The sequence below is a fragment of the Psittacula echo genome (genome assembly GCF_963264785.1).
Source record: "Psittacula echo genome assembly, chromosome: 10".
Taxonomy (NCBI): Eukaryota; Metazoa; Chordata; class Aves; order Psittaciformes; family Psittacidae; genus Psittacula; species Psittacula echo.
The window spans coordinates 12,750,643-12,773,962 of NC_137741.1; the positions used below are offsets into that span (position 1 = coordinate 12,750,643).

The window sequence follows — 23,320 nt, forward strand, 5'->3', positions numbered from 1 at the left end:
CTTTTCAGGGTGTCTTTTCCAAATCATTAGCACCTGGACTATTGAACCTGGCTCACTAATTAGGTTTTCACCTTATCTGTATCACTGAGCAAGTAAAGCTATGAAGCTGAATTTCCACAGGGCGTTTCCCACTTGCAAATCCTTGTATCACTTTAACAAGGTAGCTGCTACCCTTGGGTTACTAGCAGGATTAAAAAAGAAAGGAAGTTGCAGATAGCCTTACTCAAGTTCTTTATCTAATCCAATTTTACAGCTGCAGTGACTCCATAATCCCTTGATTCCTCTCCACAGTGACTTATTACAAGCTTTTGGTCCACTGTTTCTTTACAGCCAAAGATTAACCTACGCCTTATTCTCTTCCTAATTCCTCAGTACACTGAGAGATTGCTTTAACACCTTTTATGGAACTCCAGTTTCTTACTTTAGGTAATTTACGCATTAATTTCTCACCTTAGCCCTCTACAAATGTGTTGCCAATTAAAGCTCCACCCAATTTGGCCTGGACACTTAATGTCTTGCTGCCTGATGCATTAGGAGGAGTAATTGGTACTGAAATCAGGTGCTGGTGGTATAAATCATAGTTAATTGTGAAGTGGCTGAAAATGGTCCTTCCCCAGCACCACATAGCATGGTGATTGCAGGCCTCTTTCAAAAGTTTTTCAGTACAGAAACATGGAAAGGCTTCACTTTACAGTTTGTCTTCCAGGGTGAAAGTGGACTGGTGCTATGCTCTTTGCTTTCTCTTTCATCTCTTCTGCCTTTCTGTATAGAGTGCTTTGTCAAATGAAAGTCAGAGGTCCTCAATTCATGACTCCATCTGTCTTTACGCTTTGTTTCATAGGGTATATAATTGTTTCCAACAGGAGGGATAGTGATTCCTTTCTCCCAAATTACAACATGACAATTATTCTGAAAGTTCAGAATATGTTTTGCCATTGTCTTCGCTGCTGTTATGAAGAAGTAACTGTAACACAGTCTGAAAATGCCTCTCCCAGTCTAACAAAAATGCGGTGAACGTGACAGTGACACTGAGAGCCCTGCTGCAGCCAGCAAAGGTTATCTCTAAACTGCTTCCCAGGCCCATGTGCATGTTTCAGCTGAGTCACAACTTCCTGATAATTTCACAGCCAGGACCCTGTGGCATATCGCAGAGTGTATCTTCTCAGGAGTAAAGTGCAGCCTGGCAGTGTTTTACCACTGTAGGCATAAACACATTCCATATTTGTATCAGCACATTGCTGATATGCAGCCATATTGAAGCATACAATGAATCCATCCTGTAATGACAAAGCAAACAACTAAACAGTTCTTCTAGTGTGGCGCTTCCTGGTACATCTGCTCCTCCGGGAGGGACGTGGTGGGAGCCCCAGCCCTTCTCAACCCGAGCAGCATCAACACAGTTATGTAGCCATGCTACTGAGTGTATCTTGTTGTGATGTATAGCTCCCACCAGCTGTGTTCTCGACCACTGTGTATTCATGTTTTCAATGCTACAATAACGTTATGGTGTATAATAATAGATCTGAGGTGAATAAGCTCAATTAGAGATGATACATGGACTCATAAGAAATGAGGCCTATGAAGAGAAAACCAGAGCCTTATTATACATAAGACTAGAGAGGTGAAATCAGCGCTAAGAGGCCTTTTGTCGCTTAAGCGAGCATCTTGCCATCGGCAGGCCGCCCCTCCGCGGCAGCGGTGCGCGCGCCCGCCCGCAGAGATCCTCCCGGCCTCGGCAGGCGCCCGCCCGCTCACCTTTCCTTCCCTGCTGTCTCCATGCAACATCGCAGCGTGGGCGTCTTTGAGCGCTACATTTGCATAACCCTAGCAAGCGGCCAATCGGTAAGCGGCTCTGGTCCTTCATTTGCATATGCTGCGGCGGTGGCCAATGGGGTGTGAGCGACCGGGCCCGCTCTGAAGGCGATGTACCCAGCGGCGCGGGGCGCCGGGGCCGTGGGTGACACAGCGAGGGGCCGCGGGGACCCGCCGGGACGTGCCGTGACCTGCGGGCGCTCTGCGCCGGGCGAAGATGTCGGTGGCGGGGCTCAAGAAGCAGTTTCACAAAGCCAGCCAGGTAAGGGAGCGCCTCCGGGCCGCGGCAGAGCCCTGCAGGGAGATTGGCCGTTGATGGGTGGCTCGCCCCGAGCCCGCTGCTGCCCGCCTGCTGCAAGGCGCAGCGGATACCTCAATCTTCTTTGCCACGGTGGTGACATCGGCATCGCTCCCTGGCACCGCGGGGAACGTTGTCTCCAGCTTCACCTCGGGGTTCTCCCGTTTATCGCTGCCTCTTAGCCGCATATGTAGATCCTTACAAGAAGGGTCGCCTCTGTCCTTTGCTTGGGGTGTCAGGTCTTTCTTTTAGTTACTAGTATTTGTTGTTTAGTGCTGGGTGTGTGTTTGTACTTCCAGGCCTCAGCTGAAGGTACAGGCTGTAGGGTACCAGCTTTTCCCTGAATAATTCATTGTGTTGTTATGCCACGAACTACTGGTTTGTTACCCTACTTGGCATGCCGTGTATTGGTCTTGTAGAGGGTATCCTATGTTTCTAGAGTTTTCCCTACTCTTCTAGATGCTGTGTTCTTATCTTTTCCTGGGTGCACCTTCATTTTCTTCTAACTCCTTTCATTCCTGATCTGTTTTCTCGTTTACAATGTGTTTTTCTTTAATACTTCCCCTGATTTCTCTTGAGAGAGAGCCCCCTTTCTGCCAGGCAGGTGGACAGGTTGAATTGCACAGCAGGATAGTGCTAACCGAAAGCCCCATGCTGGTAGGGTAGCTTCAGGAGCTGGTAGCAGTGAGTTCTTCTCACCGAAGGTGCTTGGAAGCCTCAGCTGCTTTGCTTGCACATTGCTCTGAGATCTGTGTTTTTGTTGACGCTCATTAATCATAATGCTAATACTGAAGTTAGTGTCTGTGGCCTATTCAGTCAAACCAGACAACTGCTGTTGTCTTGGTGAGAGTGAGAAAATAAAGGTTCATTGGGTGCTTACCTGTCATCTTTCTAGGGCCTTCTTCAGATATTTGGCTTGTCAGCAGCCCAAATGCAGAATGCGCACTTTGTTTGTATGTAGAGATGCTAAATATTTGTATCTGATTTGTTTCCAGTAGTGTTCTTTGTATTGTGTTATGTACTGATCTTGAAAACTGTCATGAATCTGTAACTTCCGCTGTTTCTGTGAGAAAATGTGGCTGTTCCAGGGGAAACAAGTCTAAGGATAGTTTATAAAATGTTTTGGCTTGTTTTGTTCCTAATTTACGGTGTTAAGTCATGTAGCCTTTGTTATGGTAAGTTTGTCACTTGAGGAGAAGGAGGTATTTAACTGAGGAAGTCAGAGGGGTAACCTCAAGCGCTGTCTCATCTAGCAACTGGTAACAGTGCAAGTTGCTTAATCCTGCCTGGATGTCCGGTAAACATTAAAAAAAATGAAGGAGGGACGTGATCTGCTCAAGGTATCAGCGATGGCAAAAACAATGGGATGTGCTGAAGTTGGCTGTATGTGTATAGAGAAAATGTACAACTTCCAGTATTCATTACAGTAAGGAACTGCGATGCATAACTCGGGTAATATTCTTCTTCTCAGGGTGGGTCAAGGACTGAGCAAGGATTTCAAAGGAAGTTGATTGAAAAAGTCTCTCTACAGGGGAAAAAAAACCCCCATTTAGTAGGAACTTAATGAGCAGGAAAAAGATACTGGAACTGGATTTTTTTGTTTTGGTGCCTGAGGAAACACAAGACGCTTCTTAAGAGCTCATTCTGGAAGAATTCAGATAAGATGTTGAGTAAAGTAGTAGTGGAAAAAATAAGAGAAGAAATAGCATACATAGAGTTGATCAGAAGATCGAGGTCTAAATAACTGATCTACTTATCTCTGATACACAGAGACAGAGTCATGCCTGTATGTATAAAGATACAAACTAAACAGTTATTGAAACTAACAAAAATAAAGTGGAATGTGCAAAATGGAAGTATTTGCACTCCACCTTTTAGCTAAATTCTTTTGCAATATGCTAAACCAAGCAAATGCAGAGCATGAAAGGGGGATTTCTCAACAGAACATTTAAGTCTCTAAGAACTGTAGGATCACTTAAGGAGGCATATACATTGTGCATTGAATGGATGAGAGATGCAAGGGTAACTGTTAACAGCAGAGACAGGCATTGCTTGCAGAAAGAATGAAATTAATTCCTTTAGTGTTCTTAAAGGAGAATGGGGGCAGATGACAAAAACTGGCAAATTTCCCAGAGGACGTTCAGGAATACTGAAGGGAATGAGACTTGTGCCAGGACATGTGATTAAGGAATAAAAATAATATTTGAAGGCTGACAGAACCTAAAGACAAAACTCTGGAAAGTAAAGCAAGTGCGTTAAGTCTGTATTTAACAGTTCATTCAGAAATGTGAGTAGATACCGAAGAAGTGACGTATCCGTATACTTCCAAGATAGTATTTCCATGCTAAGCCAGACATCTACTGAAATACTGTAGTATGTAAAATAGATGCATGATGTGAAGTATACATCAGTTGAAATAAACCACAGTTCTAACTGAAATACAGATAGTATAAAGTTATAGAAAGATTAGGTAAAATAAAATTGAGTTATTCTGTAACTCTGTGTACTCTAACTGAACCACTTAACTGTTGTGGAACCCTGTTTTTTGCAGAAGAAATGCATTTCAGTTTTGTCTTTGTCAAAAGCTGGCCTTTTCTATGTGTTTTTATGTAGAGCTTTTGTTAACTAGCAGTGATCTTCTTTGTGTGTAGGCTGATATCCTAAGTTTAGAGTGTCCAGGGAAAAGCAAACAATACTTACAAAGTTTACATGCTGTTGAGGTTTCTGGGATGTTTGGTGCATGTCAGATTGATTCATCTGAAGTTTCAGTGAAGTAAATAAGTGTTTGCTTTGTAAAAGGTCAGCAGCAAACTTCTTGTGGTTACTGAAAACCTCCCCAAAACCAAGCATGACATGCTATTGCAGGCTTGGTTGGCATAGTAAAAAGCCACTGTGTCTCTGTTTGTAATACATTAATTCACAGTATATGTTCTCTTTGGTTTTCTCCTAGAATTTTTTTACTCAATCATATTATTTTTCCACTGAAAATAGGAGTTGTGAGTAGGTTTTCACCTAAGTATCTGCTGGTGAGGTTGAGAAGACAAGTCTTGAGTTATGAGCATCTGTTAGGACTACCAGAGTGAGTGGTGTTTTAACTTTTTTTCTATGTTTACCAAAATGTAAAGCTGCAGTTCTGCTTCATTATCTGTACCCTAATAAGTGCTTCCCCTGGTGTCACAGAACTGATAGAGTCAAAGCTTATATCTAACCCAAAGGTCATATATCTGTTGTGTAATAGCTTTCAGGTACACGAGAATTTTCTTTACTATGCTTCTTATATTTAGGTTATTTAGATTTAAATTGAAACACTGAAGTGGACTGGAATGAGGATCGCTTCCATTCTGCCCATTTAATATCAGGGATGATCCCATGAGTATAAGCAATTTGAAATAATGAAACAGAACCCATGTGGCATCTTACCACCTCTCAATGGCTGGTGAGTGAGTACAGGCTGTTTCTCAGAGCTGATAAAATCACCTGTCAGTCTCATGGAATTCAGCATTTTTTTCCCCCTCTATTTTTTAATGTATCTGCAAATAGAATTTTCAAATTAACCTTCAGGGAGTTCTGTTCATGATGAAAACTTCTCTCGTGTTACTTTCAGCTTCTGACATATCTTATCTGTTTTCCTGTTCTCAGTTTGAAACCTTTTGATGTAGGTGGGTGTATCTCTGCCTGCTGTTTTTGTAGCCCTTGGTCTCGTGGTGGTTGTGCATGTGGGATAACCCAGCTGGTGGGAGGACTGTATCTTCTGATGCTTACTGGGAGTATATTTAGAGTGGTGTTTCTGTTTAGAAAAGCAGTAGGCACACAGAGTGAATAAGGGAGCCTTAATAGATGGCAGATGCTGTTGTAATTTCTGCTGTGCTCTAAAACTGCAGCCAGGCTAGTATTTTGGTGTAAAGATGTGTATAGTTAGAGGCTAGTGAGCTGTGAACCTCCCTCCTTTAGGGTGTTTTGAAAGCTCAGCCACAATGCTGGCATAGGAAATCTGCTGTCGACTTATAATTAACATTCTGTTGGTTTTTTTTTTAATTGTAGCTGAAGTCTGTATATAGCAGCAGTGCCGTTACCAACTGCTTATTCATATTGTATTTCTTAGGCTTAGCTTCTCAGCAGTAGTAGAAATCAATGTTTTTTTTAGGAAACACATGACTTTCAATTATTATGAATATCTTATTTGTTAATGTCAGTGTCAAGAGTTGGTGGTAGCCTATGCAGACTGGCTTCTTGAACCTTCTCCTGTTGTCAGTGAAGAAAGAGAGGCTCCAAGTGTGAACCAGGAGCTGGCTCTGTTGTCTATAGATAGAGCTGAAGGGAGAGCAGATTTTCTAACCAAAACAACCAGAATCTGTTACAACCTTTTTGCCTTCTTAAAGTGATTTAGCCTGGTGTGATTAAGTATATAGTCTGGGCTTTTGTCTCTTACATATCCTGAATGGCATTTCTCTTTTAGAGTACTGCATCTTTGTTTTAGCAATGTTTTAAAAGGCCTCTTTCTATTTTTAATTTCTTAAAAGCATTTGGCAATCACTAACGGTTGTGGGGATGCATCTTCTGTCCCCAGATTCTGCTTTTACTCCACTGATTTATGTGACTTTTTGATTCAATCTGTTGGAATAAAGACCAGATCAGAATCAAGACCTTGTTGTTTCCCAAACAGAATAAGTCTTGTGATTGGGTTTTGCTGTGGTGTTTGGCTTTTTTTGTTCTTCTTCTTCTGATTATTTTTCTTTTCTGTTACTTTGTAGGTGAATGATACTAGCCTAGACATAATATTTAAGCCTTTCCCCCCCCCCCCAGTCTTATGTTGACATTGAGTTACTACACACAAACTTTATTTACCTAAGTGCTTGCTAGCGAAGGAAGTATGTTGGTAAACTAGAAAGGGACAAACTTCATGGAGAACCTGAGCTTGCCAGTGAGACATGAGAAGAAACATTAGGACTGTAAGCTGTTATCGTGTAGTCTATTAGAGATGCTGTCCTTTCACATCCAGCCTAAATTTGGCATGGTGAATCCAAGACATTGGTAAAGAGAGAGAAAGAGGGTGATCTTCTGTCATGTTCCTAGTTTTTATTAGATCATTGGATCTACTCTTGCAAACCTTATAGAATTGTGGGGGTAGGATAGTGGTGAAAAGGACAGTAGAATTTAGTTTATTGTCAGGGATGTTCTGAAATGGATAATTATACATGTTTTGGAGAGGAGAGTAAACCCCCAGCCACTGGCCAGGACAAAAAATAACATTCCTTTATCCTCTGTGTATATGTAGGTATTTAATTAGACAGTATTGTTTGTACCTGTGTCATGACTTGAGACTGTTGTTATGCAATCCAGTGATTATAACAACTATAATGTACATTATGCACTGTTCATCTTCCTAAGCTGGTGTGAGGACAGGCTGAAGGTTTGTGTAAATTTTGAAGATTTGCTGGTTTGTGGTGTATTTGTTTGGGGGGGGTTTGTGTGTGGGTTCTTTATTTCTTGTTTGGTGGTTGTGCAGTAAGGGGACACTAATCTACACTTCAACCCTCTTCCTTTGGCATTAGTACGTCTAACTTGCTTCTGAGTTACATGGTTGACTTTTGGTTGTGCAGCCCATCCTGCTTATGCTGAAGCTTGCTTCCTGGGGCCCAGCTGCTGGGCTAATGGGTAGGAAATAGGAAGACAGTTCCTTGAAGCATGGAGGTGATTTTCTGTGCTAAAAAATGAAGTTGGGAGGAGGGGGAAACTAGTTCTCAAGATTTAGGTTTATGGTTATATTTTCAGCTGTGTTTATCACCTGCTAAGTACCTTCCCAGTAGAGCATAAATGTAGGAAAAATAAACTTTGAGTGCTTCAGTCAGCATACAAATCAGCAGAAGATAGCAATCATATGCCTCTGCAACCTTCAACAACGCAGCTTTCAAAGCCTGCAATAGAAGCATGATAATGCTGTGAATTGAGAATATAGCAGAGATGCAGCTACAGTTTGGAAGGAGGTTAGTTATATTTTACACATAAAATATTTATATATAGGAGTCTGAATGGTATTGCAATTGAAAATAGTATAGTGTAATGGAATGGAAGCTGAACTTTCTCCTTGAGCGCATCTCCTTTTATAGATTCTTGGCTTTGCTGAAGAGTTCTGCACAGGCATCTTGAAGGTTCGTGTGAGAGCTGGCACTCCATCCTTAACTCATGCTGTTGCCTGAGTCATTGCAGCACATGTTGGGTAATACAGTGCAGTGCAGTCTCTTGAGAGTCCTGCAATGCTGAAAAACAAATAGGTGAGTGAAGCAGAGCAACAGTATTGCATTAAGATTTTCTTCAGCACCATTTGCTAAGTATTACTTGAAGTTGCTTAAGTATCTTGAGCAGATGCATTTCTACCAGGAAGTTGCATTCCTATACACAATTTGGGGCATGCTTTAGAATATTCATATAGGAGGACAAATTCTGCTTAGTTATACTGATAGAAATCTGGGATGACTTTATGCAAGACCACTTATATAGGAATGTGCAGCATAACTGTGAAACAGAGCAGATCTGGCTTAAAAAAACCTCAGTCCAAGTACTTCCTTCCTGTTAAGATAAGAAAGTTGTATATATTTAGTGGCACAAAATAGCTGCAGTTGCAGAACAAACTATTGCTGCAGAATAGAAGTTTTTAATACCACATTGTGCCTGTTGTACCCCCCAAACACCAACACTTTCTGTAAGCACAAATGTAATTCAAGTTACAAAATGTGTCCTATTCTTCATACATTCAGTAAGAACCCTATAAACCCCAAACTTTGTTTTGTAATGATACTGTTAAGAATAAAAGGCTTCTATTTTTGTTAATGCCACTTTCACCCCAGTATATTGCCACAGTCTAATTCTATACAGTGCTGTTATTGTTAGTTTCTTTCCTGTTCATGGAAAGGAACCCACTGCTGGAGTTTTATGACTTGATGGGAGTTGAAGATGGAGGTTTTAACAATGCCTTTAACAGCTCCAGTTGGAAAAGGGCTAATGAAATTAGATAACACCTTGAATTCTGTTTTCTAGAGCCCTAGTGTGCTATCACTGTGTACATGTTTCTAAAGGTTAAGAGTTATGTGCATTGATGAGAGAATATACCAGGTAATTTCCTGCAACATCTCAAGTATCGGCAGCTGTGTATGTGAAACACAAAAATAACTTGGCCTTCCGTGCTTTCTATTCGAAGGACAATGCCAAGCGTCTGACAAGAATTAATTCTGTTTCTGGAGTACCCTAATTAAATTACACTTTTGATACTGTACCTGTGTTTAATGAACTGCAACAACTGCAGTGAAATTGGCCTGGTTAGGAACTGAACATGATTATAAGAATCCAGGACTCAAGGAAAGGAAATCAAGGGGTACTAAAATTCCCTTGTCTATGATTGGCAGTGTTTCTGTTCTTGTGCAGTCAGGTTACAGATCTGAGGTGAAAAAGTGGGGGAAATATTTTTAAACTTTTTTTTTTTTAAACAAGCAAACCAAAAATAAAATATTAAACCCAAGGTCCTGGGTAGTAAGAGCCCCTTTATTCCCTGGTGAGTGCTTTGCAAATGCAGGTAAGTCTCACGGTTCCTATTATGCAGGTAGGGTACTTGAAGGTGATGTGACTTCAAGGTTAAGGAGCAGATCAGTGCCAAGACCAAGAGTAGATTGTGTATTTCCAGACTATAGATGCAATGCCCAGTCCTTAGAAATTCTGCTTTCAAACTTTTGGGGTTTGAAAAGTGTTTAGAAGAACCGTGTTATATTAACTGTGTTTAGGGTTTTTTTTTTATTCTCTTTTATCTTGTATAAGATGTATTCATAAATACAAAATGTAGGTATGAGTTGGGATTAAAGATTGCACATAAATATGGTATAATTCCACTGATTTAAAGTTCAGCAGTGCTGAACATGGTATTTTCACTTCCCATTACTGTTTTTAATACCCCTCTGTAATGGGCAAGCTGAGTTTTAGAAACCAGGATTTTCAGGTAGTGATATCTCCCCAGCAGAAAGTAAGTGTGGGGGGAAAAAATTACTTAGTGCCATAAATGAGATGTGGATTGGAGGTCAAAAAGTCATTGTTTTTGATTCAAGAGCATGGATTTCCCTTTCGCAGTTCTGTTGAGAGAGCCAGAAAGTAAAATTCAGTGCCTGCGCCATCTGCATGGTCAGAGAATGCCACAGGCATGGGGACGCTTTCTCTTTCCCGCAGAGAATGTGGCACCTGTCAGCTTGGCATCTGAGTCACAGTAGATGAGTGTGTGATGACAGGGAAGAAACCCTGTTACAGTGAATTACTAACCAAAGACTGTAACTTCTCGTCAAGTCAGACATACACTCAGTTGAAAATAGAGTCTGACTTCTTGTGTAATTAAAATAGTTTTACATAATGAAAAGGAAACAAAGGAACCACTCCAAGAAAGCATAGTAAATGGCAACATTAGTGATAGGACAAAGGGTAATGGGTTCAAACTTAAACAGGGATATTTAAGTTCAAGGCCAGGTTGGATGGGGCTTGGAGCAACCTGCTCTAGTGGAAGGTGTCCCTGCCTGTGGCAGGGGTTTGGAACTGAACGAGCTTTAAGGTCCCTTCCAACCCAAACCATGCTGTGATTTGCTGATAACAATGAAATGCAGACAATTACGTGCGCATGCTGAGGGAAGTTCTTTTCTCTCCCCATGGGTGAAGTCAGTGGTGCATTTTCGCAGTGCTGCAGTTAGCACTAAAGAGAACTGTACCTCGTGGAGGGTCAGGACAGTGCATGTCTGTCTTAGAAGTGTGGCTAGGAAGCCCTGTTATCCACAACTGCATTTTAGTTTGTGGTATTGTGTGTTACAATGTGTTGCTGCCTAAAACCACTAGTATGTTGTGAAATAGAGTTATGAAGAAAGGCAAAAATACACAGTGACTTCCTCTCCAGATTAGTCACAGTGAACACAGGGATGAAAGTTGGGTTGTATTTTTATTTTTTTCCACTCACACTTGGGTTTTTCATTTTCTATTAAGTCAATGAAAGGAGCACGGGTTATGAAAAACTTCCAGATATACAACAGTGCTTGAGACTTGTTTGCTCTGTTTAGGTTTTACAACTCATGGTGAGCACAGGTTGCAGTAGCAAAGAAAGTAAGAGATCTTAAGTCCTTCTGTTTTTCCCATGGGTATTGTTGCTAAGGGCCTTGCATGAATCCAGCCCAGTCAGCAGTGCTCCAGAGCTGTTGGATTTTTATAAAAACACTGAGTAATGAGACTGTAACACCATTAAAGTCAGTTGCATTTGTAGTAGACCCAGAAACAGGAGGCACCTTACTTCACAGAGGTCCTATGCTGAATGTGAACTTAAAGGCTTGAGAATACTGTTGACTAAAACGCCTTAAAACCCAACCAAAACAAGAAACCTCTCAAGCAGAGAAGACAAAAAAATCTTGCTGGTTCAAAGGGAAGTGTGCAATCCATATACAAAAGGAACAGGTAGATTGTCTTCAGTAGCAAGTAGCAGGGACTGCCTGAGTGGCAAAATACTGTGGGTGTTTCACAATGTGTTAAAAGCAGTGGAAACTACAGGACTGACTGCTCAGAAAAGGTGGAATGATGCCACTTAAATCAAAATAATGTGCAGTAAAAAGGGTAAGAGAAAGAGTTGTCATTCTATTTTATAGTGACTTAAAATCCGCAAGGCTAGTGTAAGTACTGTAAATGTAAGCAATAGTTTAATAACGCTGAAGGACAAATCTCTTAACTTGATTAGGTGGGAATGGGTTTCTGTAACAATTGCTGCCTGGTGGAAAGGAGTTTCTGAAGAAGCAATAACCTGATTGTTTATCACTTTATATGCATGCAAGGTAGGCTTGCTGATAGATATTATGCTGAAGTAGTGATGAGCCGTAGTATGCTAATGTGGCGTGAAGTTAATTCTGAACCAAATCAACCAAAATTTATGATTTTAGCTGTCAGCGTGTCAGGCTGTATACAGAATAGGCTGACAGCCTTGTTCTGCTTCCTCATGTGTACAACTCACCTGGGTCTCAGTAGTGGATGATCTTGGCTACATTTTTCACTGGTAATGGAGTCACTGAAGCTGTCACTAAACTATGGTGCTGCCAAGGAAGTTTTTACTTTAGATAGATATATAGTTGTATAGTAGCTTTTAAAAACTAGAAATGGTACTGCTAATTATTTGCAGTATATCTTTTAGTTTTAGCAGCTCTTGAGCTTAGACTACTTTAAGAATATTGAACCCAAATACATAAGCTTTGACCTTAAAGCTGTAAATAACTATTTAAAATGCCCTTGTCTTGTTCATGTTATTTCTCCTGTGTTTGGCCTGTATTGGTGCTCTAAAATATTTGCCAGGTAATTTTTAAAGCTCAAATTTTCTGCTTAAGGAGTTGAATGTATGATGAGATTGGTCTGACTTTCAGTGAAGATGATGTAAGTATATTCTGACTTTATATAAATCAGAATTAGATTAGCCCCAAAACTGAATAAAAAGACCTGACCTTTTCCTAGCCCTCGCTTTAACAGGATTCTCTGACATCAGTTGTGAATAAGTGATCTTAAAAGTGTGGGCATTGAGGATGTGCTTAAGGCATAAAGTTAGGAGGAGGTGGTAGGTGCTTGCTGTCCTGATGAGGAGGCCAAGTGTAGTCAAACTTAAAAAAACAAATGAATGAAAAACCCCCACAAACACAAACAGACAAACAATTGAACTTCAGTTTTAGACCACAGCTGATTTTTATTTAAATGGGTTTTCAATAAAACCATCTAATAAGCAGAAGTCTCTGGTCATGGAAAATGCAGGAAGGCAACTGGATAGTCATGAATTATGCAGTGCAGTTAAGTGTTTTCAAGAAGAAAAGATATTTAAATGTTTTAAGGATTTCAATTGCATCTTTGGCACATGCAAGCTATGATTTATGTGTTGATTGATCTCTTATTTGTAGAACTAGGAGTTAGTTATTTTTTATTTCAAATGATGTAAAAAAAGTCACAACACTAGCATGTCTTACTTTAACAGAAAAATACTGTGATTGGCTATTCTGTAAGAGCTCTAACCAAGTCAGACTTCATACAGGACCCAGCTACAGGGTAATAACAGTGGGCTTTGGTTCCATGAAGCCTTGAAGAGCTTGCACAGCTATATGTCTGGGACTGTTCATGTGCTGAAGGCTGGCGCTAAACCCTCCAGAGTTCAGGCCTGGGCTATGATTGGTGATGTATTTAACGTTAGCTTTTACGAGAGCCAGTGGAGCTATCTTTCTGAGTAAGCAAGGGTAGTTTAGCCTGAGAAAAGAGTGAGGAACTGGTCAGATAATGTTCTGGGGAGGTGAAGTGCAATAGATTCTTCTTGGAAGCTATGAATCAGAGTAGTGCAGTCTTCCAGAACTGTGACTGACAATATGCCAATATTTTTTAGAATAAGATAAAGTACAGATTTTCAGTCGGCCGAGTGACAATTGCTAGATGTAATGTGAAGAGGACAGAAATGAACAGGTATTGAATGGACAGGGTAGTATAAAGTACTATATTTATGCAATCAGCTTTAACAGCTGGATGCCATCAGGCAGAGGATGCAGTTGCATAGCAACTTGCATTGCCCTAAATCTAGGCCATCGTACCCTCACTCTACCCTCTAAGTAAGGTCCTGCCCACTTCCTTGAGTCAGCTTTTGGTGCTTGTGTGATCACACACTAAGCTGATAGAGGCAGCTTATCCATCTGAAAACTAACCCAGCTCAAATGTGTGATTAGCTTTCAGGTGGATTAACTCACTGAAGCAGCTCACAGCATAGTCGCATGAGAGCTAGTACCAGTGCAAGGGAAGTGGTGGGAATGTCTCAACAGGGATGAAAAGGTTTTGGAGAAGGCTAAGCAGCTGTGGAAAAATACCTTAATGAATACTAGAATGTTTTGTTCACATTCAGCATAGAATAACCTATGCTTTGTAAGAGATTTGTATCTCACTGGTGTTCTGAATGATTAGCCAGAGAGATCTCTGCTCCCAGTTCCCTCTGGGTTTAGTGGTGACTATTATGTTTATGATGATAAACATGTGAGGCCAAACAAAGGAGACAAAAAGATCTATCCCTATTCCAGCAAGCCTCTAGTCCGAACAGAGTGAATGAGTTACCACTCATTCACTGTTACCATTCATGAGTTACCAACCTGGATGTAGGTAAAAGGAATGTTCCTGGTCAAAGCAGCACCTCAAGGCACATAACCTACAAATCCTTTGGGTGATAGTGCTTACACAATGACATCTGAGAGTCTTCAGTCTGACTTCAGTGGAAAACTGAAAATGCTGTTGAAGGAGGTTGGGGGGAAACATACAGTTATTGGAGGAGAGTGCCTGATTTCAGCTGTGAGGAGTATCGGGGGATGGAAGTTCTGGTCAATTAGAGTAAGCACTAGTGTGACAAATGGTGTAGAACAGCAATAAAAGTGAGGATAGAGTTGTAAAAGGATGTTAGAGGTAGCAAGAGGCAAGCTAACCAGTAAAGAATAAATGTGATACAAGTTTTTATGTTCTCCCAGTTCTCTTTGGGCAAACCAGAATGGCATAAGGGGCCACTTTGACAATTCTTTGTTAGCATCTGTAAAAGCAATCTCTAAATTCAGTCATGAGAGATGTCTGATAGAGCAACATCTTAAATCACACAAGAGTTGGAGTAAGAAAGAAGATAATATGAGAGGTCCTCATATTACTTGGAAAGGAAGCATGTAAAGGGGGTTATTTAAATCTCTGATTTTAAGGCTATTGTTTTATAGCATAATCACCCTTTCTCGTCTTTGCAGCAGGCATATATGAGAATGTCAAAAGGAAGCTGCACCTTCCTTACAAGCACAGAGAACAACTTTAGAAAGAGGGATTGTTTTAAGGCCAAATCAGGATTGTATTTCTGCCAAGGGAATTTTTGCACTGGGAGCTTGTGGAGGGAGGAAGGAGTGTTAATGTGGTAACAGGCAGTGGAACTCACTTTGCGTGTAACTTGTCATTCACAGCTCTAGCTCCTCTCCATGCAGATGAGAGGGATGATATATTGCCCGGTTGTTATACCTGAAACAAGATGCCTCCACTGAGGTAGGAAATGGTTCTGGCAGGGCATGTACCCAGCACTGAGTCTCACATGCACTCGCCACCACTGCTTGTTTGCAGTGCTCATGCACATGCTTATCCAGCCAGAATACACTGAGAAAAGCAAGTGCAAACAGGTCATAGTTTGGAATAAAAATTTCCAAATTCTACTTTTCAAAGAAATGCAGAATTAATTTTTTTTTTTTTTTAACAGAAGTTTGGAACTGAGTGAGGACTCTGAAATTGGAAAAGTGAGGAAGGGTATTAACTTTTGGTTTTAAAATATGATCACTTCCACAAACAAGAAGATTTTAAACAGATTAGGGAACAATATTTTAAATTTGCAAAATTAAATACTGAAGTAAAAGTGATTTTTGTTTAGATTTAGAAATCTGCGTTGAGATTTATGGTTTAATGTTTTGGCTACATGAAATATCACATCAATGAATTTGATTGAATTTTTGCCAGAGACTTCAGGGTAATCAGGTTTTCTCATTAAAAGCACTTGTATCTTCTGAGAAGTGGACAGGCTTGAGTTTCACACTTTATTACATAGAATTTTAAATAGGTTTGCAGAGCAAATAATGTGTCTGCATCTAAAAATTTAGATCAGTTAGTTTATTACATTTGAAATCTTACAAAGATGTTTTCCTTTTTGAGATGTGTACAATAATGATTACTTTCAGTTTACTAATTTATAAATGCATGTGTAGGCATCAGTGTTGAGTTCTTTGGGAAACAGTGGAGGTTTGTCAGGAAAGTGTTCAAGGTTTTGCAATACAAAGTAGTTTTTGTTGTACAATGCATGTGCTAAAGAATAGCTTTAGCAGAGAAGTTTGACTAAAGTGCTCAGTAATACTGTGACGTGTCACTGCCTGGTGCGAAATGAGTCACTCTCTATAGAAATGCAAAATCACATTATAGAGTCTGGAGTCTTGTACTTTATTCATATATGGACAAGACTGTCCTTTGTCCATGATACTGTTTTTCTTCAGTATCTGTATATATTTAATTTAAACTCATAGACACCATGCTGAGTATTGCTCTATACTCCATCTCATGCTAATGATCTGTTTGATTTGTATGATTTGCCTCTTTTATCTATGGGTTCAGTATTTTACTGTCCCTTTTTACTGGTCTTTTAGATGTGAATGAAGACAAGCTATGGTTATCAAACTGGTATGGCTATTTTGTAATATAGAAATACTGGCCTAACAGCTGTATTTATTTGGGCTTGTCAAGAACAATTGCTTATGTTCTGCCTGAACATTTCAGGTGAGTAGGAAAAGGTCATGTAGTGCTACTTGGAAGGACCATAGCTAGAAGTCATCAAAGGACAGCCTGAAACCTTTCAGTGCAGAGATTTGGAACAAGTTTGGAAAAAGCATGAGTTATAGTTTCTGCAGCTTTGTGATTTGTACAATGATAAGGACATGAAGCCTTTGTTTAGGGATAGGATTTTGTACTCTGGAAAGGGACTGCATTTTGCCACAGCTAAGTTGGTTTTACTGGCAAGGAGGAGTAGGAGGCATTTAGAAATCTTGAAAAACTGTAATGGGATGGACTGACTTTCTGGAATGTACTTCTCAGTGGTTTTGCTGCCTCCAAAGTTCGGTAGCTGACAAAGGGCACTGAGAATAAAAGCACTGTGGTTTAGAAATGCCTATGTGAAGCCTGCATTGCTTGCTTTTTCATCCCACTGGCATCGTCAAGCATATGAAGTGACAATTGCGGTGTTGCTGGGGTACACTGAGAAAGCTTACCTAGGTACCTGGGAAGGATGTCAAGTCTAATATGGAATTCAAGTTTAAAGCATTTGAGATGGTGGATCACTATGTCCAAAGGAAAGGCTTCAGATCATTATATATCTCAGAACTGTAGCTCTAAGAGCAGTGGCTATGCCCAAATTCAGCTGGTTTAAGAGCCTATAGGAGACAAAGGTAAAAGGCCATTTTCACGGTAATGGTATAATTATAGCAGATTATCTGGGTAAGTTAATAACAAGCTCCATTAATCATTGGGTGATCCAGCTCATTTGTAAGAGATTGTGGGGAGCAGTGGGAGAAGAATTGTGTTTGAATTGTTCTTTGTTGGAGTTCAACTCCTTTGCCAGCATGGCTTGGAATAGCAAACTGCAGGCCTCTCTGCAGATGAGATGTGGTGCTAGTTCTCTGTTGCTGGAATCAAGCTTCTGCTTTGTGGCAGCTGGTCTATTTTCCTTTAAACATACAACACACATTTGTTTTGACGTTATTCAGCAGCCAGTGTTTAAGCTCTCTGTGGTTAAAAAGAATAAAGAAAATGTGTGTAATTAGGAAGCTGAGAAAGCTGCTATACGTTATGGGAAAGAAAGAAAAGACTGCTTTTACAACTACAGTTGGGGGTCTTGCCAAAATTATCTGAATATGGCTACTGATTGCTTAATATTTTCTGTCAAAGAAGCTTAGTAAAGAAAATTATCTCTAACCACTAGTGTGCGCATTGTAAGAGAAAGGACTCTAGCCTTTTAGGTTTTAGAAGTGGTGGAATACGTTCCTTTAAACTTTCCTACTAGAGCAGCGTTAAACAGTCTGTATGCTTCTAGCTTGTGTATTTGTCAAGTAATCTTACCTTGTTAGAGCTGTAGAGTCTCACCTGGAGCTTAAATCAAAAAGTGTTTTGCTGCCGACAGATCTGAAGGCAGGAAGAGACTCAAGTCCTGTTTAAAAATTGAAGGCTTTAATACCTGCTGATGACATTTTGTCTAAGTGACAGATTTCTAATTGGAGACCTTTACTCCTGCAGATGATTTAGAGCTCACGGTATTGCATTTTCTGAACCTGGCATTGCAGCACTCTGTAAGCCCCTTGGCAAGTAGCTGTTCACAGTTAATATAACTGGTGACACTTATCTGTTGTGTTCTTAAGTTCAAGTGTCCATGGGAAAGTGATTTTGCAGTTCAAAGGTAGAAGGTCGAATTTAATGAGACAGAGTCATGAACAGTGCATATCTTCCTGATAGAAAACAAAGTTGATAGAAAGTAGCTTTTAAAGCAAACTCTCCTTGAAAGCAAAGGTACTTGTATCTCTTCCTAGCTGATGCCCTCATTCTCCCCCTCCTTTCATTATTATCTGTTTCTCAAAATAACAGCAAGTACATGATCTTCTCTGGATCTTTGCTGCAGTGTTTCTGTCCTAGAACTCTTCATTCTTTCAACCTTGAGTTAGAGACTATATAAATTAACAGGATAAACCAGTCTTGTACTTTGATAAAAGAACATGAGCGTACCGATAGTGCCTCCTGAGCAGAGTACTGAAAAGAGCTAAAGTATATGCAGCTCTTGCTGGGAACAGCAAACAGACTAGCAGGGGAGGAGAGAAGAAGGGGCAGGGAGAGGCTGGTTTGAGGGAGAGCATATTAAAGATGGAAGGCTGGATGAATTATTATCATCATCTGTACATGGACAAAGTAACTGGTCATTCTAAAATGTTTCATTTCCTGCCTAAGTATAAATTCTCTGGACAATTTATTGAGGCACTGCTTGTAGCTGTTGAAATATGTTTTTTTTCCTGACACTTATGCAACAAAACAGAACCATAGCTGGACAGTTCTTTGGCCTCTGAACTGGGCTTAACACTGGAGCTAACATCATGATTAGATGTTTTGCTGGTAAATTTTATCTTTACATGACTTAATTTATGAATTGTTTAATAGGACCAACATATACTGATGACAAAGGAAAAGAGGGTACAAGTGCATTTGGAGCAACTCCAGGAGGCCCCCATTCATAAAACTATCTAGATAAGAAACTTGGTGAGGGTCCTGTCAATAGGATTTCCTTTTGTAAGCTATCAGTTTGTCTTTAAATGATGAAGAAACTTCATTCCTCAGTGCAAAGCACAACAGGATCTCACTGTGTGACTGTAAATCTTAAGATGTGAAACTAGAGATGTCTAATGGGCATGGCATTACATCAATGGGTGCCATTATTTCAGTTTGACAAGGCTATATCAATCTATATCAAATTCTGAGGTGGGAAAGACCTTAGAGGTAAAAGCAAAGTTACTTTATCTTTTGTGCTGTTTGAACTTGAGTTGACTTACTTGAACACGGTGAACTTGCGTTAAAAATAGGCTTAAATATAATGAAGTATGCTCTAAATGAGCTTAGTTTCTGTCAGTATGAATAGATATAAAAAAGCTATTAAAAAAATCTGTATAATCCAGCTTCCCTGGTTTCCTTGGATTTATATACATTCATTGTAATTTAAAAAAGAAAATGAACCATAAACTTTCTATTCATACTCAGGTTAGCAATGGAACGTTTGTATCATGCTAGTGGGAAAACAATTGGGTTACTTGAAGGTACTGTCAAATGCAGAAAATAAACACACTGAAGAAGAAAAGCCTTCTTTTCCTCTCTACTCCCTACTGTACTTTTAAATCTCTTCATGTGATCCTTCCCTGATCATAGGAAAAAAACCCATACCAAATTATTTAAATAATGACACTTCCTTTGTTTGTTACCTTTTTTAGGTGGAATCAACCCCTCCCCTCCAGGCTAGTTGAGGCAGCAGTTAACCGTTTTCTGCTGTTAACGAATAGCCTATCCAGGACTTGTACACATGGGAATGAAAGATGTGTGTACAGATGGAAACTGATATCCGTATGGTCTGTAATAATAGGTTCTGACGAGTTAGTTCAGTTCCTCTCTAGTTACAGTATGTCAAGGAAATTGTAGTAAGAGCAATATTTTTTCTGGCAAAGATGCTGCTGTAGAATGTGTAGAATTTCCAAAGTTACAAAGGCACATTTGGCTGACTAAACTTGAACATAGCTCTAACGGAGAAATGAGCAACGGGCAATCTGCTGTCCCCAAAGAGACAGAGTTTGGAAATATTAGAAACCATGTAACAGTAACAGCACCACAACAACAAGGCACTTAACCTTCTTGCACTTCCTGTGTCACCTTCATTAGTGTTACTGATTGTGGCCTGTGTGCAGCTATAGGAGATGGTATTGCTGGATTTTCAGTGGCAATACACTGTGTAGGAAGAAGATACAGAAAAAAGAACTTTAAAAGAAGTTTAGAAATAGCAATTGACCCATTTTGCTTATAGACTGGTAGCCGAGCAATACTCAGTTTGCTTTCAATTCCCTATGAATGCATGTGCATCCCAAACCAAAATGGAACCAGCCTCAGAAAACAAAAACATACCTCACTGCCCTGGCTTTAATCTTTAGTTGTTTTTGTAAGGTTAATAGAAAATACAAACCATAAAAAACCAGAAGTCCTATGCAGAGCCAGTGAGTAGGCTTTCCTTGTTTGTCTACAGGGGGGAAAGCCAACTTTCTTCATTTAGGCTTGGTTTTGAGTCTTGGTCTGAAGCTACAGTGAAGTCCTTTACCTCACATCCAGACTTGTCAGACAGAAGCAGTTCTCTGATGTGCATCTGAAGCCACGAGTTTTGCAGCAGGGAGTATTGCTTGAGCGCTGTGATGGGTCATTTGGCCTTAGCTATGCTGGTGATTTTATTTTTGCACCATGTAAGATGGAGATGATAAATGTATGGTGATAAGACCAAATGCCTCACTGTGATCAGGGCCAACATTTGTATTTCACACTGTTGCCTCTTTATTCCATCCTTGTCCCACTGACTTGAGTAGAAAAATGTTATTTTCTTTGGGAATTTCCATGGTTCAGCAGTGTCAATATTTTGCGTGTGAGCAGTGCTTTAGCATCAATGGAAAATAGACTCTAGAGGGATTTAAATCTAAAACCACAATATCCTGGAATCTGGTTCATGAAACCACCCATTTGAAGAGTTATTCACAGAAGAAAATTAATATGGAAGTTTGGAAGAAAATGGAAGAAATTGCCCCTATTTTCTTTCCCCCTGAGGAGCTCTGAGCTCCTTGCTGGCAGCTGCTGCTGACTGCCAGCACAAAAGCTGCTGCTCTTTTTTTCTTTGGCCTTTTTCTTTTTTCCCCTCTGTGTGTGGGTGATTTGCTCAGGTTTTGAGCAGGGTTTACTGCATGGATGGAGGGTAGTGTGTGTCAGAAGAAAACAAAGCAAACAGAAAGAAACTTAAGGCAGAGATAAGAGATAAGGAGGGGGGAAGCAACTGGGAGAAAAAGCAAATGGAAGCAGTAGTAGTAGTTGAATTGACTGAATTGAAAAGCAATGCAGAGGTACGAGTGATTAGTGGATGGGGAGAAAACTTGTCTCAGGAAGCTTGCCTGGCTGAATGTTTTTGTGAGAGAAAACCTATCAAGCTTACTAGAAATACTCAAGAGATGGGAGAAAGTGACAGCTCTGCCCTTCTGTACTGTAGTGTGAGGTAAGCGTGCAAATGGGACTGCCAGGAAAACCTGACACTGGAGTTTAGTGCCTTAATGGAGCTGCCTGCCCCTGGCATAGAGCTGTGTGTAATACAATAGTTGTCAGTGGTAAAGTGATTTTCTTGCTCTCCCCTTCCCTGCTTCTTGTTTCAGTTTTTGAGCACTGAGCCAAACTCTTATATTTCTCAATTTCATGAATATGATGATACTCTAACAAAGACCAGACTTTGTTCCTGGTATTTGAACCTGTGGTATTGATTTAACCTTGATGCTACAGAGGAGCATCAATTTTGCTGTCTCCTTCCCAGGAAGACAAGCAGTGTGTATACTTCAGCCTTGCACTGAGAGCTTCAGCAAGCTCTTAATTGTTCCTAGGGCTTTGGGAATGCAGCTGGCAGTGGCTGCCTAGGGAATTGCTACATCCCTTCTTGCCAGGGACATGTTTCATTCCTATGCCTCCTTTCCAGTATCAGAACTGCATTGGCTGTTGGAGCTTGACTGGTACGCCTATGGGCTACCTCTTGCCAAAGCCTCTGAAACTAGGATCCTCAAGCTGAAAGGAGAAATTCCAGCAAACCTCTATTGAAAGTAGAGCTAAATACTTACAGGTTCACAAATAAAATACATAAACCTAAGGTGCTAATGTTTTTCATAGGATTTCAAAGTAAATGATTATGAAGCATTAAATACACTATCCTTTAAAAAAATAATATTTTCTGCCATGTTTTCTTTCAAAACTTCATGTTTGCAAACGCTGGCACTAGTGGTACAGGTGAGAGAAGTGCCAACTTGAACTAATTTTATGAGCACAAAGGACTGGGATTTGAGAGGTAACAAAAGGAGGGAGGTAGGGGACACCCAGAAGAAATTACTCAATCCATTGCACAAAAGAATGCTGTGGAAAACTTCTGTTTATAGTTTTATATTATGTGCCTTTTGGGTAGATAGGATTGCCATTGCTTCACAAATAATAATTCTGTTTCTTTGCAAAAGTGTGTCTGTTCATTTATACTGGCAGAGTGCTTCCAAGCCAGGAGCCATTGATCTGAGCTCTGTTGTGCAAGCCTGCTTTCTTTCTAGAGTTTTCAACTTACTATATTTATGGCTTATTTTTGTGGAAAAATACTTACTTTGTGGAAAACTAGTTGCTGATTGTCAGAATTCTTAATGCCATTTGAAATGTATTAATGCTATGGATCTTTGCCGTATACATGGTAGTTTACAAGTCAGTGATGGGTTCAGACATGCATAAGTAACACTGTAGACAACCAATAGTTCAAATATTAGTAATTACCAAAGTGTTTCCTATGTGATAATTGTAAACCATACAGAGAAGATGTCCTAAACTGTATTTGTGCCCTAAGGAATATGGATAGTTCTACACTGTGGATGCATAGATTAAGAAAATACCCACTGCCTATACAGCCATTATTTATGAAGGTAAATAAGGGAAGCCTTTGCTGTGCTAGAAGAAACACAAGGACAAAATACTGCTTGAAAAGAAGGCATCAAGTAATAATAATGCTGTAGTAGTTAGTTTAGCTGCTGTCAGCTGTTTATGACTAGAATCTGAAATTAAACAGAGCTTGTATTTTGGCAGCATTGAGTCTTGTGTGCTTCTCTGATGAGTCTCTTGAGCTAGACGCTTAAGAAGTATTTACATGCCTAGAGATTTAGATAAGCACTTGGTGGGGCTTTCAAAAACATCCAGGTCTCTAATACCTCTTGGGCTCTTGAGGCGATAAAGTGTGGGTGTGTGCATGTACATGTACATGCGTATAATAGCTGTTGATTAATTCTATTCTTTTAAAGCAAAATTATA

General features: G+C 40.1%; 1 protein-coding gene across 1 annotated transcript in view; it reads left to right on the forward strand.

Moving 5' to 3' along the window:
• Nucleotides 1-1,968: 1,968 nt before the first annotated feature.
• The window catches only part of SH3GL3 (SH3 domain containing GRB2 like 3, endophilin A3), a gene marked incomplete at its 3' end in the record, with an annotated part of 48,356 nt that continues 27,004 nt past the window's right edge, over nucleotides 1,969-23,320 (forward strand). The window contains exon 1 of the mRNA XM_080626099.1: nucleotides 1,969-2,074. Coding sequence (XP_080482225.1) covers nucleotides 2,030-2,074 — 45 coding nt within the window. The 5' untranslated portion in view covers nucleotides 1,969-2,029. The remainder of the gene's footprint in view (nucleotides 2,075-23,320) is intronic.